Source organism: Zingiber officinale, chromosome 8B (assembly GCF_018446385.1).
Source record: "Zingiber officinale cultivar Zhangliang chromosome 8B, Zo_v1.1, whole genome shotgun sequence".
Classification (NCBI taxonomy): domain Eukaryota; kingdom Viridiplantae; phylum Streptophyta; class Magnoliopsida; order Zingiberales; family Zingiberaceae; genus Zingiber; species Zingiber officinale.
This window is the reverse complement of record NC_056001.1, coordinates 20,983,306-21,001,923: the sequence shown is the minus strand read 5'-3', so window position 1 is coordinate 21,001,923 and position 18,618 is coordinate 20,983,306. Positions and strand designations below refer to the sequence as shown.

Genomic DNA, 18,618 nt, shown 5'->3' with positions numbered 1-18,618 from the left:
GCCTCCACCGTCCGATCCAGGTCACGGGAAACAAGTACGCCATCGGGTCGTCCATTTTAAACGGAGGCGTCCCATCGTAAGTGACGCCGCCGTCACACAATGGTCGACACGTGGCACTCTGTCACCAAGCGCAATTAATGCGCCCATACTGCGCATGCTTCGACTTAATGGAGAGGATTTGTGTGATTTTCAAGAAGATTTAGACAAGCAAACATTCCTGTTGAGCGACAAAACCACCATAACGAAGAGCCGAACGGCTGAATTTGGAGGAAGGGCCGAACGACCCCACGAATACTATAAGCAACGGAAAGGCGACGACCGCCCGCTCGGACACATATGGTCCAGTCAGTCGGACTCACTTCCTCCTTCGACTAGACTTGAAGGGAAGGCAAGTGATCCGGCGGTAAGAATGCGGGGCCCACCTTCTGAAGGGTCCCAACCTAAGGACGGATGGAGGGCTGGCCAAGCGGAGCTAGAGATAACTCATCCATGGGCTTGGGTTTCCGACGCCAAGGCAGGAAGACCGAAGGGCCGAGCGGAAGTCCGCTCGGCTGGGACCGAAGGGCCGATCGGGTGGTCCATTCGGCCAGGATAGGGGCGAGGGTACAAAGGTGGCCGAGCGGCCTATGCGCTCAGCTCGGGATATGGGATATCAACAGAAAGATGATTAGGCCGTACACAAGATCGCACGATGGAGGATCTTGCCGTCACATCATGGAAAGGTTGATACAGTAGCAGTATGGTCTCATGGACGTCTGCCTGACAGATCCATATTTGGGCATGACCCTTCTGACAGACTCATACCTGGGCATGGTCAAAGGCAGGTGGTTGCTTCGACTAGCGCGCCCAGGCTTCTTCGAGAGGTCTATATAAGGCCTCCATTTCTTCACCGGAGGTATGGGAAAAAAATCTTCATCTTGAGGCCACCTATTCGTTATTCCTCGCCTGACTTGAGCGTCGGGGGGCCGTCGCCGGGGCACCCCTCCCGGCTCGGTTTTGCTGCAGGTTCGCCGGAGCGCTCGAGGATCCAGCAGGGAGCGCCACGTGCCCAGTGTCCGTTGACTCCTGGTTCGGACAGGATCACTATCCTCCACAAATACATGGCATTAATTTCTTGTCCTCAATCTTTTCGGTCACTTCGTCCCAAAGTTGTGTAGCTTTGAGTAACATAAACAATTCAATCATCGTTAACTTGTCTAGTTGTTGCGTAACCTACAAATCTTAATTAATTAATAAATCAAGAAGACTCACATGCTATATTTTCTTTAACTAAATAATTCATTTACATCTTCCTTAACTTCTATCGTATTATTCATTCAATTATCCCCACGGTAGCAGATTTACTATAATATAATGAGATATGAACAATACAAAAAAAATATAATTTTACTGACGAGAATACCAACGGAAAATAATTTCCGTCGATAATATTCTTCATCACCGACGAAATTAAATATTTCGTCGGTATTATTTTATTTTCCGACGGAATCTTTTATTCCGTCGGAGATTTCCGACGGAATAAAAGATTATGTCGGAAATGGATTTTTTTTTAAAAAAAAAATTTCTACACCGACGAAAACTATTTTCTGTCGGTAACATAGGTTTTTACCGACGAAATACAGATTCCGTCGGTAAATCCGCCTAAAACACCAACCCTAGCTTCCTTTCTTTCCACGCGTGCGCGGCGGCAGCTTCTTCCTCCTCCCCGATTTTGCCGGTAAGAACTCCTCTCCCTCATTTTTTTTCCCTCTCCCTGCTGCCCTTTGTAGCGGACGGCACTGGCCGTCTGTGCCGGCCGCCAGCGGCCAGCACCAGTCGCCAGCGGCCAGCACCAGCCGCCAGCGGCCTGTTGGCTCCTGTGGCGGTCGCCGGCAGGCTGCTGGCCCCTGTGGCAGGCGCCAACGGGCCGCTGGCCACTGTGGCGGCAGCCAGCGACTGTGCCGGCCGTGCCGGTGGCCGCTGTTGCCACTGTGTCGCTGTGCCGGCTGGCATCAGGCCGCTGCATGTGATGGCCGCTGTGCCGGTTGCTTGTGAGCCGATTGTTCCAGACGTTGCCTTGCTGATCGTTGCTGCGTTGGACACTGCTGTGTTTGTCGGTAGTAATAGTTTATGCTTTGTATTTGTTAATTTTTAGTAAAATTTTGTACTAAGGTGTTTTTATTTTGTAAACAGATAGCATTTGCTGCTCTTCTCCGGTTGACCTACACATCTTCAGGTATATTTTAGTAAATTGTACTTGATATTATTTAGCATGATTTAATTTAGATATATTCGTATATTATTCTGTAACATAATATAGTTATTTCATTTGTAATGTGTTTGTACGTTAATATTTGCTAATTTTCAATATATATATATGCAAAAATGTTTATTTATATATTAACATAATCATTTGATATTTGTCTTTTGACAGGATTTCTAGCATTATCTTATATTCTTGTATTATTTTGCGTACTCTGCACTATGGTATGTATTCTGTAACTTTGCACTATGGTATGTATCATTTTGACAGGATTTATATATGCACTATGATATTTTGTTCAATTTAGTTTGTTTTAAATGATTATAGTTGTTTCTAATAATATGAATGAATTGTTATGATATTGTGATTGGTTAAGTGTCGATTGTGTAAAAGTGATTGTTATATATATATATATATATGATGTAAGTTAGTAAGTGTGGATTATATGTTTGTATGCAGTTGTATCAATGAAGTGTTAGAATGTTATGATTGTTTAACTCTGGATTGTGTAAATGTGATGTTTTAATTTATGTGTGGATTTTATATGTTTGTGTGGATTATATATATTTGTGTAGATTGATTGTAATGAATTATATTTGTGATGGTTTGTATATTTGGAAATTGTATATATGGAAATTGTCAAAACAGATCGATTCTGGAATTTTTTTTTTAGTTTACCGACGGAATACCAACGGAAATCTAAATCCGTTGGTAAATATCGAAAAAATCTACCGACGGAAAACCCTGTTTCCGTTGGTAGATCGATAGGTTACCGACGGAACAACTGTTTCCTTCGGTAATTACCGACGGAAACAGTCTCTTCCGTCGGTAGTTCATTCCTGGCCAAAATCACTGTTCCGGCTATGTTTCCGACGGAATTATGGTCCGTCGGTATCTTATTACCGACGGAAATAGGACCTTCTGTCGGTAATGACCTTTCCGACAAATTGGTTGCCGACAACTACAATTCCGTCGGTATTCCATCGATAACCTATTATACCGACGAAAGGCCGACGGATAATTCCGTCGGTAAAATTATTTTTTTTTTTGTAGTGGAATCAAACTTCAATGGATATATTTTCTCCATACAAAAATTCCTCCACCTTTAGCCACTTAACCTTCGGTTATAAGTTGACCATATCATTTATCTCCTTTCATATAATCTAAATACGAACTATAAAAGATATCTAAAATGAACATAACCATCTTTGCTACAATATTATTCATGCAATTATATTTATGTTTATATACAACACCTCGACATCCTTCATTCATTATTATTTTCATCACAATTAGAAATATATAACACCAATACAAGTAACAACTCTTTGATTGCCCTATTAATGTACTCTCAAGACACACTTGATTCCTACATAGCCGACCAAATCACATGAATTAGTGCTAAATACATATCCCATAGAGTTAAACTAATAGCCAAAAGCTTCTCTATTCATTGCATATTCTTGATGATGATGAAGAAGATTGTTTTTTTTTTAAATAAAAATTATAAAAAAAAGTGATGGATTGATACACTAGCATGTGAATGCCTAGTATTTAAATTTGATTAGGGGGGACATGATTAATGCAGTTGTAGTATCCATTAATTTAGTCAAGGCATATGATTTTTAATATATGTTATATTAAAAATATAGTCTATTCAATCAAATGTTGGAGTTTGTTGGAGAAGCTAAAGGAGCAACAGAACATGGTTTTGGGGTGTGAATTATTGATTAAGTAGGTGTTTTGGTTGAAGATTTACTTAATGCTACCCATGAACAAGCTAAGTTTATATAATAATGACGGTTCTAATAGCCATGTTGAATATTATTTCCAAATTTAATTTAGCGATTTATATATATATTTGGTCATCATAATTAGAATTATCTTTCATTAGGTGGAAAGTCATTGTTCTATTGCAAAAAAAGATGCAATGGAACTAGTTGTATTCAACACAGGTATAATATTTTGAGACTTGAATTGAGATTGATATTAGGTTTGCACTTTAATTTGTGGTTATCAATAAGCTAACTCATTTACATTGCTTTTAAAATGCTTGAACTAGATTGATTGCACTTTAATTTGTTGCTGTCAATAATCTAACTGATTTAGATTGGTTAAAATGTTTTAATTAGATTGTGTTATCGTTCAATTATTGAATTAATGGACGGCTTCCAACTGTATAGGAGGTAGCATCATTATCGTCCTTAGCATTCATTAGTAGTTGTGTTATTTTATCTTGTTGCATAGTTACCATTGATGTTGATCATGAAACATCCCTAAGGGTGTGTTTGTTAAAGATTATCCTTAATAACCTTGGTTATCCATCCAAAATTATCAACAAAACCTTGTTTAATTTAAATAATTGATGATTCCCGAATAATGTTCCATGCACAACACATCAACAAAAGGAGCATGCAACCCGGAATCGGAAAACCTCATAAAACTGAGGTTTTTCTTGATTTCGGGGTTAACAAAAATTTTTTACCCAAAATATTCTCGAATAAAAAAGAAAAATGTAAAGAAAAAATTTTTAAAAAAAACTTTAAAAAAAATTTAAAACATAAAAAAAAATTAAAAATAGGGAAAACATAAAAAAAAAACTTTAAAAAAAAAAGTAAAAAACTTTTAAAAAATTAAAAAAATGAAAAGAAATAAAAAAAATAAAAACACATAAAAATAAAAAAAATGTAGAGTTTAAATAATAATAATAATAATAATAATGGTGGAACATAATAATAATAATAATAATAATAATAATAATAATAATAATAATATATGATTGATTTTGTAACTAAGGGTAATATAGTAAAATATTAAATTAAGTTATTCATTAAAACCTTCAAACAAATAAATTTTTGTTGTATTACCTAGGTTGAACCAAACAACATTTGGTTATGTTTTATGCCCTATAACCTTGATTATGTGATTACTTGGTAATCATATAACCAAGATTATATATGATAACTTAAACCAAACACACCCTAAGTGATAAGTTAATGGAAAACACATTTATGATACCCCTACGAGAGGGGGCATATTAGAATATCATAAGATTTGAGTGTGGCATTCTTATAAAATGCCGTAAATATAGAGTTTGTTGATTCAAAGGAAGTGATACAAACGCCTACATAGTTTAGAGGGAAAGTGAGAATTTGGTACAAGAAATAGCATCCCTTTAGCACGGAGAAAGAGCTATTTTTCTCAACCCCTTGAATTTAAACTAGATTAATGTTTAAGCATACTAATTTACCTAGTTGGGCAATTTTGAGATGACCCGTTATGTGAAAGTTATTTGTGTACATAGGACACAACTGTTCAATAAATAGACGTAAGGAGTCATCATGGAATTGCCATTTTGTGTATGTGCCCCACAATGATCAATCAAGCACTTAGTATATCAAAAAATTGAAAACAAAGGTATATTCAAGCCAAAGTAGCAGAGTATTGTGTGCATACTAGAGGCTAACCAAACACTTGGTCAAGTGAAAAGCATTAGAAATAATGACCGCCACCCAAGCTAAATTAGTAATTAGCCTTAAATGCAAGGAAACCACATTAGTAATTGACTTGGTGTTTTATGGAATATGCTTATCTCATACTTTGTAGACATAATCAAGTCCATTTGTGCAAGAAGGAAAAGAGATCTTACATGGATATGGAATGAAATGAAACACAAATGCAATATGGAAGCAACAATGCAACCTAGAATGTTATCAGTATATAAATATGTTGTTGATACAGCCCAAACTCAACCATGTAAGCTACCAAATTGTGAAAGGAGGATTGATGTTGGAAGATGAATTCATACCTTTTTATCAAGACTCAGATTTCATGTCATTTTAGCATTATCCTTACTATATCACTGCATGATACTAACAAAAGAAGAGAAGGTTACAATATCATATAATCATTTGACAAAGAATGTCTTCTCGTTCTAAAATGAACAACATAATCAAACAACAAAAGAATTAGCAGTTACATGTGACAAAAGTAGAAAGACCATCAGAAATCAGCACAGAATTAAGGTTTACCATAGTTGATCGAACACCAGGTAACAACTTGATTTCTGAGTATCTGGTAGCTGCAGGATTAAGAATTTGTAGCAGTTGATAACTCGCCAAATATATCAGTACAATCAACCCATTCCTTTTTCTCCCTAGCTTCCCAATACCCGCCTATGTAATGAAATGTTCCATTCTCACAGTCTCTCAGAAACCATCTTGGTTTCCACCCATTTTCTTGCAATTTCTTTGACTGTAATAATTAAGAAAAAAACAAATCATATATACCGCAAAAACATCTAACACAAGCAAATTTCAGGAGAATGATAAACAACAAAAATACAAATATGATATGAGTATGCCCTTAAGGAATCAGGAAAGTAATATCAGCTTCCTTGTAAAACACTGGTTCAATATCTAGAAAGGTAATAGCAGATGTCTTTGACTATAGTTAACAATGAAGCAGCAGAAAGTAATAATCATCATCACTTAATCATACACAAACCATTAAGTTATAGGATAACCTGACGCTGTCTTTGCTCTAATCGCAGCTTTTCTCCATTTGCTTTTTCATACTCTCCATTTTCAAGATACCGCTGATCTGGCCGGAGTCTTGAATCAGTAGGCGGAAGCTTTTCCTTATTCCATGATAAAATTATTCAGTTTGGCAGACAAAGAAAAGAAAAGATGTGGAAAGCAAGATTGTAGAGGTAATCAGGAAACCTTCAATCCTGGTGTCAGCTCATTCAATGTAATTGCAAATGACGTCAAGTTGTATCGGGTGGGATCATCAGGCAGCTTGTTTCTTTTCCACAGTAAGGTTGCATTTTCTGACAAATTAGATGTCTTAGACTTCCAGATAGCATTATCAAGTGAGTAGTACATACTGTCATCCCACTTTCCTAGTAATGAAGCAACTTTTAATCCTTTGGTATCCTCAATATAGCCTTGCACCTTTGTGGGAGAATGTGGTCTGATCACTATACGAACTCATTAAACCTAAATTACACGGACAAAAATCTCAAGCCTTACCTGTCGAGGGCTGCAGTCAAGGAGTGTCTGTTCTCTAAGCTTTAGAGTACAAGAAAATTCTTTGTTTCCACGTATATTCATTGTACCATGATGATTGCAGTACACCTTACCAACAATTAGGTTGTAGATAGTTGTTGTCACCTAAAAGGTAATCCATATTACTAATTTGGAAGGCGAAGTATTAAATTTATTTACACACAAAATACACAGATTGTGTCTGGATTTCCATGACAAAAGAAATAAGTAATGCATTCTTGTCTATATAAATTCAATTCATATGGCTAATTTTACATGGCACATACCTTACTCCATTGAAAAATTTCTCCATCATCAAATTCCAAGGTTAATATACCAACAGGATCTAGTTGTATGGATTGTCCCCAAAACTTACTCTTCAGGTTGCTGTCCCCCCAGAATTTCCAACCTCTGCCTTCACAATGGCAAGCGATGAGCATAGGATGGTGACTAACCTAGTAAGTGAGATCATAAGCAACTTCCTTTTTAGACATTTTACTTCTAATGTGATCAATACATTGAAGGCTCTATTCAAAGTTACATGGGAACACTAGTTAGAAAAAGATATGGAAGTAGCAACAAGATGGACTAATGACGAGCATCGGTGAAAATTGTATTCTTACTGAGAACAATTTCATGTTTTTTGTTATTTCAAGATAATTTTTTGTGAAGAATAACCAAACTTTATTTGAAGATGGCATTGTAAGACAAAAAAGTGATGCTTGAATACCCAAGACAAACAATCTATGCATTTATGCAGAAAGCAAAAAATGAGTAGATATCTACATCAGAAGTATAATAAGCCTGCAATTGATGTATCAAAGAGTTGAGTAGCTTGGCAAATATTGAAATTTTCAGATGGTCAAAAAACACTACAATTTAATTTGCTTTGTAATTATAGTAGTCTATGCTACTCAATCTACTTCTGGAACCAATTCCAGCAAGATCCCTTTTGAAGATCAATTTACAGCTGTTAAAAAATTGCACTATGCTGGTCTACCAAATAGGTGCAATCTAACATCTATTTCCATTAGGCAGCAACTTAACAGGAAGAGGCAATGAGGTTGAGGGATACAAGCAAAATAAAATCCAAGCATTGTAATAAGAATGATTTCATTCCTAAGGAAAAAAGCTTAAAATTTTCAGGCATTTTGCTGACTAGTGTTTCTGATTTTACTAATGGTCTCTAAGAAGAGCATCAGATAAAAGATTGATTATCCAGAAGGTAGTTTTAGATGGATTACTGCTTCAACTAATGAGATGCAATGTTTTGTGACAATAGTGTCGAAGACAAGATTTTGTTTGCCAATCCAATAAACAATTTTCTTGAAGTTGATAGAGCTAGAATGTAAATATCAAAATAAGTTGGAAGATATATGGTATATTTACTTTTTCTTATTTTGGATACTATTAATGAAAACCAACGCTATTTTTCAGCAAAAATTTACAAGATTGGAGGGTCATTTATATTATGGCTATCTGTCTAGTTTCTCGGGGAGCAAGGTGTCATGGTCTGGCCCTCTAGTGATGAACCAGGCATCTGGAGTTTGAAACTCAGTCGCGGCGTATTATGGAGGATTTTCTCCCTAATGGGTTGTGGACCCGAGAACAGTAATTGTCAAGATGGGCCTCCATGTCCATTTCTCCGATTTACTCAGGTGACCGATGGGAAGCTTCTGTGGGGCCGGGCCGGTCACCCCAGGTTTGATGTTTCCTGATTCATCATTTTTTATTTTTTGGTATTCTCAAACTCATTTATACCAGCTTTACTTTGTAATTGCTACCATAAATACTAACAAGGGATGATCAGTTCATGAATTTAGATAGAATTATACCACTTGGACGCAACTTATGGTATATCTGATCAGCACAATGTCATCTCTGGATAATTGAAGTTATTTCATACAAGGATACACTAACAAAAACAAATGTGCAAGTTAGGACACATTGAAAAACATGATGGTTCAAAAACCTACCTTTTCAGAAATGAAGCGTACTCCTTTTTCAGGGAATTCAGCTTCATATGTCTCTCCTAGCAGAGGATTGAAGGGTTTGCAAACACGGCCATCACAAGAAGAATATCCAGAGGCAGCAAAGGCAGCTACATTCAGAATTCTCATGAGACTGTCCCCCTAAATAAAACAATTAGCAAAAAACCACATCAGGTTTATAGCTATAAGCCATCTAGATATTAGATTCCTATAGAATATAAAGAATTTAGGTTTAAGACTAATTATTGCCTGAAGTTGCAGATTACAAATCCATCTATTAGGTGAAATTTTTTGCATCAGTGGAGAGGATCAGTGCAAGTTCTGAATTCAGGAAATAAGAATAACGAGGGTTGTTTTCTACTCAGTGTGTAAACAATATTAAAGTTTAACTAAGTATCCATCAAGAAATTCAATACATGCATGCATCTCATACCCTGTACTGTATTGTTCTACCAATACATGGACCCACAGTGAGTATCTATTATTCTTCTCATAATAATCATATATTATGAATATAATTACCCATAAAAATGAGAAACTAAGGATTTAAATAATGTATATCATATATCTATTATAAAATTAATTCTATTTACTTGGGTACCTTATACACAAGTCTTTAACCATAAACTTGAATGATATTTAACATGGGTATCTGCTACTTTATGCAAACTCATTTGACGGGTAGCCATACCCTATTAAATGATTTTGGTAGTCAAGGGTACCAGAAAATACACATCTTGCTGTTATCCTTAATTCCTTATGGAGTAGTGCATCCATATATTTAACCACAGAACACAGTTTCAAAATCAATGTTGATACCTCTCTTTGCCTTTAACTATATATAATATCACCTAGTATCATATTTGATCATCCTAAAATGTGGATTGATATAAAATACATCACTTATAATTGATGAAATATTTCAGGCTGCTTTTATGCAAATTTTGTTCTTTGTTAAAATTGTGATTAAAATGTTTACTTGTAATGCTTCCGAACAGTTAGATTGAGAGAAAAACTAATAGAAAAAAGGTTTAAGTTCCAATAGCTCCAATAGATTGTAAAATAAGAGAATATATTATAAACATGTTCAAAAATGACTAATATAATCCATAGTTAGTATAATTGAATCAACTAAATGGAAATGGTGAGAACAGAAGACGAAAAATTATTAGTCCCTATACAAAAAAAATAATTTAATTGATTTAAATAATAGTAGTTTATATAATCTCACAAAGAGCCCAATGGAGAATAAGAGACCTAGGGCAAAAATAACTAAATAATATAATGCATTCATATTAGTCACAGTTGAATAATCATCTTTCTTGAATTCTTGACTTGTAAAATTAAATCCTGGTCTTCTAGGCTACAACAGCTAACTCCTGCAGAGCAAGTCATTTATGAAGTTCACTATATTGACTGCAAAATGCAGAAAATTTTTGATAAGCATAATTTGGTGACATTATTTTTCAGTTATCTTTTTATGGAACATAAACAAACAATTTAAACAAAGTTACAAAAAAATATTGTTTGCTACTCATATATTATATATTCTATAAGAAACATAAGAGCACATTATAATTGCACTGAAACAATGTGAGTGGTTAATGAACTACCTTTTTCCCATATTCATATGCTTGATCCAATAGGTAAGAGTACTCCAAGTCTTCAAAGCACTTTTGAAGTGAAGATAATGGTTCGTTAAAATAAACAGGGAGGCAAACTTTAGAGAGATCCTTTCCAACATTATTTTTAATCATTGACCATAGGCTGACACATTTCTCCATCTCAACAGGCTCTGGCAACTTCTCACGCCTTCTAACCATTTCTGTTGCGACAGAATTATTTTCAGATTTAGATATCCTCCCAGATGCATCTGAGGCTGTTACTTTACATACATAATTTGTTGTAGGATCATCAAGACACTCATTTGCATCAAAGAAGAAAATTTCATCCTCATCAGATAACTCATCAAGATCTTGTTTTTCAATATCATCAGAAGATACTGTTGTACTTGACTCTGATGAAAACAGACAACTGTGAGATAAGAAATATATACAAGCAAGATAGTTTGCCCGCAAAATAACACCCCATATAGAAATAAAATGAGTATCACAGAAATAGTTTGCCAGTTGCAACAGAAATATAGAATGATCTTTATTACAAACTGAAGTCCAACATTCATTGCCATCTCAGAATATTTTTGAAACAATTTCTCAAGAACTTCTCTTCAGACCATAAATTGTCTTCTTAAGCAAACATGCTTTCATCACTCCGACTCTCTGAGCAACATACTCAAGAAGTTGTTCCATGAAGACTTCGCTAATCAAATTAATGTTTAATTAGACAATTTTAACATCAATTTAGAACGTTCATCACTAGATAATAGCAAGAGAGAAGAGAACATGAAAACAGAACTACAACTGAAAAGTTTCAAAATAATCCACAGGTCTGGATGAATCCCTTGGCCACCAGCCATGCTTTTATCACTCAACTCTACCCTCTGACATATACTTAAAAAATAGAAATCATCTACAAGCAATAGACTAAACACAAGAAGGAGAAGGGTGTATGGAACTAACTGAAACTGAGCACCATAAATAACTACCTGTATCTTAGTGTGAAAATACAAAATAAAGCTAAAGAATACTCACAAAGGGAGTTTCACTAGAGCAAATTAATAATTCTCACTTTTAATTATGAACTTGTTGATTTATTCACAGTGTTCATATGATGCCAAGTAATAATGGTGTTATGTTTCATAACTAGTTGCATAGCTAATTTAAGCATATAATTGCATTCTGTAAGTAAAATTGATTATTCCTGGGCCCTTCCAAGCACGAACCCAGCAAGCCTACAAATTTCTTATTCGAGCTCAGTTAGCTAGATACTTGACATTTGTCATGTTGTGCTTAGGCTGACATGACTAAGGACACAATCATAATCCAACTCAAGCACAAGTATGGTCAAGGATTAAGAGTTTTAGACAAATAGAGTAGGCTAACCGATCGGCCAAGGATTAATAATCAATTGGATATAAGTTTTAGGCAACATTCTATGTAGGCTTTAGTCAATTAGATGGGTTTCCAGTGACTGGAAAGGTTTCTATTCAACTAGAAGTAGAAGGTTGAGTAATCAACTTAAAGGTAATTTTAACTGACTAAAAATATACCCATTTTAGTCCAATGTTCATATTTAAGTGGTTCAGTTTGTTGGACCGCAATTCCAACCAAATGAGGGCTTCTAGATCAGTTATATAAATGATGTTAGAGCCTCAAATATATAAGCTTCTGGAGAACTTTAGGCACACAACTCTCATCAAATGTATTCTCATTTAGTTGTGCTAGAGTTGATTAAGTGTCCTAGCAATCCAAGAGGTTGGACAAGGATGAAGGTTTCATCTTCTATCAAGTTTTGATACTCTCTTCTCTCCTTAGATGCTTTATTACATCTTTAGAGAGTGTGTGTTATCCTTGTTGAGAGGTGTTTTGCTTCTATAGGACATTTAAAAGCATGTATCAGTTTACATTGTAATTATTGACTAAAAGTTCTCTAGCTACGATGGGTGGTTGCATAAGACAACTTTAGCAGGTCATGGAGAATGAGCTGCTAAGAGTTTCTTAAAGAGAAGTCTAGATTAATGATTGTGTTAACTAGTGACAATTCCCATTGAGCATTAAACCAAGTGCTCCATAGTTTGTCATCATGATGAGTTCTAGCAACATATCATTCATCTTTGTAGAGGCAACATGTTCATTTCTAGTTTACTTATTTCCGCTACACTTCTATCATCTTGGTCATATCACATATGCACACTTACAATTTACCATTTGTATTGAATTTTATATTTGCAAGAGAATGGCAAAAATCCTGTGTCATCTATTCACCCCCTCTAGGTTGACCATGACCATTCCTACAAACTTATACTTCACTTACTAGGCAGCTATGCCCAATTCATTATAATTTTTCAAATTGCAGAATAATTATATTGCATTTGGTTTCTATAATAATCAAGGAGCTTCAGCTGTTGCTCTATGTTGAATATAGATTGAATGAACTTACTCTCAGGTGAAATCTTAATGCTCAAATTAGGTACAACTAGCGCTTGGAAAATATAGACCTTAGCAGTTAACAGCAAGCGAAACTAAGGCTAATGTATTTACAAGGGAAAAATGGGGAAGTAAAGACCCAGGTTTAAGGTGCATCCTGCTCCAACACAAAATGAGAAATTTGACAATCTCTCTGCAAGAGTTTCAACTAGAAGGATAACATTCATAATGACACCTATACTATAGCACACCAAAATAAAGAAAAAGAAATGCAATAAAATTGTTTGACTATGTGGTTCTTCTGTTTGAATAGAACTAACTAGAAAGTACCAATGGATTTTTCATGTCTGTAGCTGGAAAAGTCAGCATTGGTTAACTGCACTTCACTGTCATTAGTCATATCTTCTACGTCAACTTCCTAAAACCAGAAAGCTTAGTTAGCATCATTAGAATGATTATTTGAAATCAAAAAGAAAGCCATCTGCACTTTAGCAAATAAGAAAAATATTGACAAAGGCATCTAAACAAAACGATGGAACTAGCTTTGTTAATTAGAAGAACAAGAGACAATGTCAAGCTGAAGATTAAATAATCAGTCCGAGATTGTTTAAGTTATAAGTACCTCCAGTTGCTGATGGAATGTAATAGTATTTAAGTGATCTTCAAATTGAAGCTTAAATTGTCTGAGGTACTCTGCAAACTCAGAATGAATGATCTTCTCACAGTCCTCAATGAATGCTTCATCTAGTCCCTCGGCTCGCATGCGATCTTTAAGCCTTTCAGTTGAAAATGGAACATCAGTTGGCATGAAAAATAATTGTTTACTTGTGGAAAATTCTTTTGATGCTGAAATCAAAGCTTCAATCCAGGCCACACGGTCTTGGCTTGAATCAGTCTTCAAATGAAGAGTCTTTTTTGGAGAAAATATGTAGAATCTTCTGTCATCTGTCTTACTTTCACGAAATGATGAGATCTAAGAGATAAAACAAAGTTGATTAGAATATGGACAGAAAGATGTAGGTTGATGCAAATGCTATTGGAAGAAAATCTCTATGATAACAGGTAGCTTTAGTTTCATATATGTTGCTCATGTACATGGAGAACATCCCACTGAATAGTAACTATTTTCTGTGAAGAAACGAAGAGAAACAAAAGACAAGCAGCATCGTGGACTAATTGAATTGGCATTGGATTATCAGTTACCTTTGTGCCATAATAATCCAATAAGCTAAAATTGAGTATGGAAAAGAAAACTGACCAAAAACATACGAAGGAGAGGGAAAATCAAATTTAGCAAAGATAGTAGTTTAAGTATTATACAAAACCATATCTAAGATCAGTGGTGAAGGATGTTCAACACTAGCAAGTTAGAAGCAGTTTTTTTAAAGCCAGACTAGACTGGCCAATTCATCTGGTTAAACCCGCAACTAGGCACCATTCCTGCCGTAGAACCCAATTTCTTAAATAAATAAAGTTTAAATTGGTATGCACAACATTTAATCGATGCTGAAATGATTGGGGAGAGTGATCCAGGGCCGTCTCAAGGTTCCACGAGGCCCTAGGCAAAAACAAAAAAAAAAATCTTTAATAATGTTTTTAAAAAAATTAAAATTTTCTTTATTCTTTTTTATTCAAACTTGAAACCGATAACGCGGATTTATTTTTAAAAATAAACTAGATTTAAAAATTCATGTCGTGTAATTTTAATTTGATGATATTTCAAAGTTTGACTATTATCGACACAAATATATAAAAAAATTCTAATGCAATTGCTAATAATTTAGATTTGGGTTCATAGTTCATTCCTTCCATAATTTTTAAAAAAAAAAAGTAAAAAGAATATTACCGAGTAAAATAGGAGAAGGATGTCTTCTTAGAGAACATGAAAGAGGAAAAAATACATAGAACATTAATGAGAGAATGAGTAGATGTTCAACTAATTATAAAATGAGACGAAAGAAAAGAAATTAGATGTAAGGTCTTATATAGTTATATTATAACTTTAGGATTAGAGCATATAATAATTATAATTAATATGTAATTAAATATAGTTGTCATTGGAATTAATTGAAGAGCAGGAAATTGAAATAAAATAAAATCAAGTAAAATCGTTGCAATGGAATTAATGCAAAATCTAAAACAAAATCTAGAGAGCACTAGAATGGAAATCGAAGCAAGTCAAATTAAAGCAAAATACGCCACTAGAACGGAAATCGAAGCAAGTCAAATTAAAGCAAAATATGTATGCATGCGTGCATAATGCAACTTGGGACTGCACAGTATATCTTTTAAATGCAAATATTAGATATTAAATATATTTATTTATTTTTAACAAATAATGGGCCTTAATTTTTTTGGGGCCCTAGGCATAGGCCTTAATGGCCTATGCCTTGAGCTGGGCCTCGAGTGATCTATGTAGTTGATAAAAGATTCCAAACCCACCAGGTGATTAATATTTTTTAAGTAAAAGTTTGTACATAATTATACAAAACTTAATAATATAAGTTTTTTTTCTCAAATTTGAATATGTTAATTACATGTAGAATTTTTTTATATTTTGAAATCACTCATTAATACATTCGTACTTATTAAATTATAAATTACATTATAAGAAGATATAAATTTTATCCTAAAATAAGTTTTTTAATTCAACTATTTCTATCAATTGAATTATCACACAGGCGACCGTGCTGATCGAATGTCCAATCTGGGTTTGGAGTCATTGCTTAAAAGCATGAAAGTTGACGGTGCTCAGTTAACAGAAAAGTTATACGTAAGAGTAAGAAAGTCAAAACTTGATTTTGGCAGTTAATGATGGATTAAGACTTCAGCAAAAGGACAACAGATGTTCTAGCCCAAACCAAACATGGACCTTTGCCCGTAAACCAGTCTCCTCTTTTCCTTGTTATGAACATCAGGACAAAGATTTCATAACTAAAGGGTGGCCTTGGGCAATGCCCCATCTCCTACTGCCCCATCTCCTGTCGTCATGTCTAATATTACTGAGCTGGAAATGAGTCGGTGAAACTAGATATCAAACAGCTAAAATAATATTTATGGTGACGTCATTAGGCAGTGTTTTCAAAACAACAGAGGACAACCTTGTGGGACAGTCGCCGTCAAGAAACAATGTGCAGCTCTATACTAGTTAAAATAAAACATGGCTATCCTCTCAGCTTCTCAGCTTACAAGCTTCTGAGCGAATGGGTTCACGAGAATCTGCGATCAAAACTTGTAACCTTAACATTGTCCAAAGCTGCTAAAGCTACATGGAAATGCCATCACTGCTAGCAAAAAATGTCATGGATGCTGGAAAATCCAACTCTCCCCCACGTTCTGAGAAGCGGTAAGACACAGCAACAGGAAGCGTAATCATAACTACCAACTATTCAATAGGGGCCCCAGAAATGTTTCCATCTCGAGCGTTCGTGTACACACCCCATCAATTACTGCACGCCACCTGTTTGTCTAAACTTTTTATTGCTCCTACGGCCTTTTGCGACTCGTGAGTGGCAAGGCAAGTGGACTCACTGCACTTTAGAGTTGCACCTCCGTTCACTATAAAATCCGTAGGCGTAGGCACGTACCTCCAAACAATTGGAGATGTATGTTCATTTAACAAGGAGGGACCACAAACCAAGAGAGCAGAAACGCAATCAATTCTTACCCAGACGTTGCAACACAAGAATTCAGCAGGAACACGTTTTCGACGCTTTAAAGTTAAAGGAACCACAAAAGGGAAAAATTTTAACCGAGGAGCAGGCAATTTAAGAATCAGGAAGCAGCGTGATACCACAACAACGAGCAGAAGAGCATTGGTCGCTTTCCCAGCCTAGTAGCAGTATCGACTTTGTAGATGAGTTTCAAAATCACAGAAGGGGATAGAGGGAAAGGAAATGAAAGGAAGAAGAAGAAAGAAGAAAGAGCAGACAAACACACGAATCGGGGACATAGTACTACTGCCACTTAGCTCTTTTGCAGCAAGTGATGATCCATTAGCTGAGGCCAAATCCAGCTGTCGGCCCCCCCGGCCCCCCTTCCCTCCCTCTGCTCTTGCAGAAACAGGAATACCAGCAGCAGCTGTAGCCTGTGGGGACTTCCGGACTAGGGCGTCACCATCGCGGCGCAGTCTCACCCTAGTTTAGTTACCTACGAGATGTATTCTACGTTCTTCCCATTGCGCCCTTCCTTTTGGCCAGCGGGCATGGTCTCGACTCGGTCCGTACGTGCTTCGGGGTCACGCTGCTCGATCTCCGAGGCTACATCTTCACCGTCCATCCTATGCTTTGGTGAACCCTCGTTTAGCACCGAAACCTCACAACAACAGGCAAAGTGAATCGAGGAAAGAAATGGAAGCATGATAAAATTGGAAAAAATAAAATAAAAATTAACTGACTTCCTAAATTTCTCAGCGGGACGAGAGCACCAAACCCCGATTGATCGATGTATTGGGGAAACAAAATAGAATGAGATTCTCGATTTATTTCGTAATCCTTTTTTTCTTTTCAATTTTTATGCCATGCCTAAGAATGGGGATCACAGCGGTTGCGTACCTTGAGTTGGACGAGTCGTACGGGCATCCGGGGTTGCCGGCAGCCACATCCGCCGCGGGAATAAGAGGAGGAGAACATGGAACTGGAATTTCCGATGAGGCGGACGCGGCTTCCCGAGGGCACGGTGGCTAGGTCCCGGCGGGCGATCTTGGAGTAGGAGAGCACGCCGTCGTGGAGGGAGAACCAGCGGAGGCGCCACCCCTTCCTGATGTTGGTCCATTTGTACAACGCCCCGCAAAAGGTGACGGAGTCGGCTGGGCCAGCCTCGCCCTCGCCGGCACGCGGCGGCGGATCGGCCGGAGCGGGAGAGCGGGCGCCGAGACCGACGAGGTCCAGGGAGATGCAACAGAGAGGGTGTGGCATCTCCCGCGTCCCCATCGAGATCACGTAGAGAACTCGGGATGGATCCGATGCTACCGGTGTGAACATTTACATGGTGGCGCCGCGCGGTCGACGGGATGGCGGACGACGATGATGACTTCCTCTTGTCTCGGCCGCTGTTATTTATACGCGATTTTTGCGTCGACCACGCGTGTGCATACTCGGGAAATGAAATATATCCATATAATAAAAAATATAAAGGAAACTTCACAAAAATAAATAAATAAATACATTAATAAAATAAGGAAAAAAATCATGCATATATATATAAAGTAATTTGATGAAATTAATTAAATTTTCTAACGATTTAGAGTATAAAAAGATTACTAGTTTTTATGAAAATGCATGAGTTTTTAG

At 36.3% G+C, this 18,618-nt stretch overlaps 1 protein-coding gene across 2 annotated transcripts; it reads right to left on the bottom strand.

Annotated features, from left to right (window-relative positions):
- Nucleotides 1-6,177: 6,177 nt before the first annotated feature.
- On the bottom strand, nucleotides 6,178-18,404 carry LOC122017970 (oxysterol-binding protein-related protein 2A-like). Of its 2 annotated transcripts, none has more exons than XM_042575702.1 (10): nucleotides 17,881-18,404; nucleotides 13,950-14,300; nucleotides 13,658-13,745; nucleotides 10,895-11,298; nucleotides 9,267-9,422; nucleotides 7,578-7,745; nucleotides 7,276-7,416; nucleotides 6,967-7,197; nucleotides 6,768-6,881; nucleotides 6,178-6,496 (listed from the first exon to the last, which is right to left on the bottom strand). In XM_042575702.1, exons 1-10 carry the CDS (start codon nucleotides 18,307-18,309, stop codon nucleotides 6,332-6,334), a joined length of 2,247 nt encoding a protein of 748 aa, XP_042431636.1. In that variant the 5' UTR covers nucleotides 18,310-18,404; the 3' UTR covers nucleotides 6,178-6,331. The 2 variants fall into 2 exon arrangements, with proteins under 2 accessions (XP_042431636.1, XP_042431637.1); XM_042575703.1 differs by having other exon boundaries at nucleotides 6,180-6,496; nucleotides 17,121-18,016.
- Between the last annotated feature and the right edge of the window lie 214 nt (nucleotides 18,405-18,618).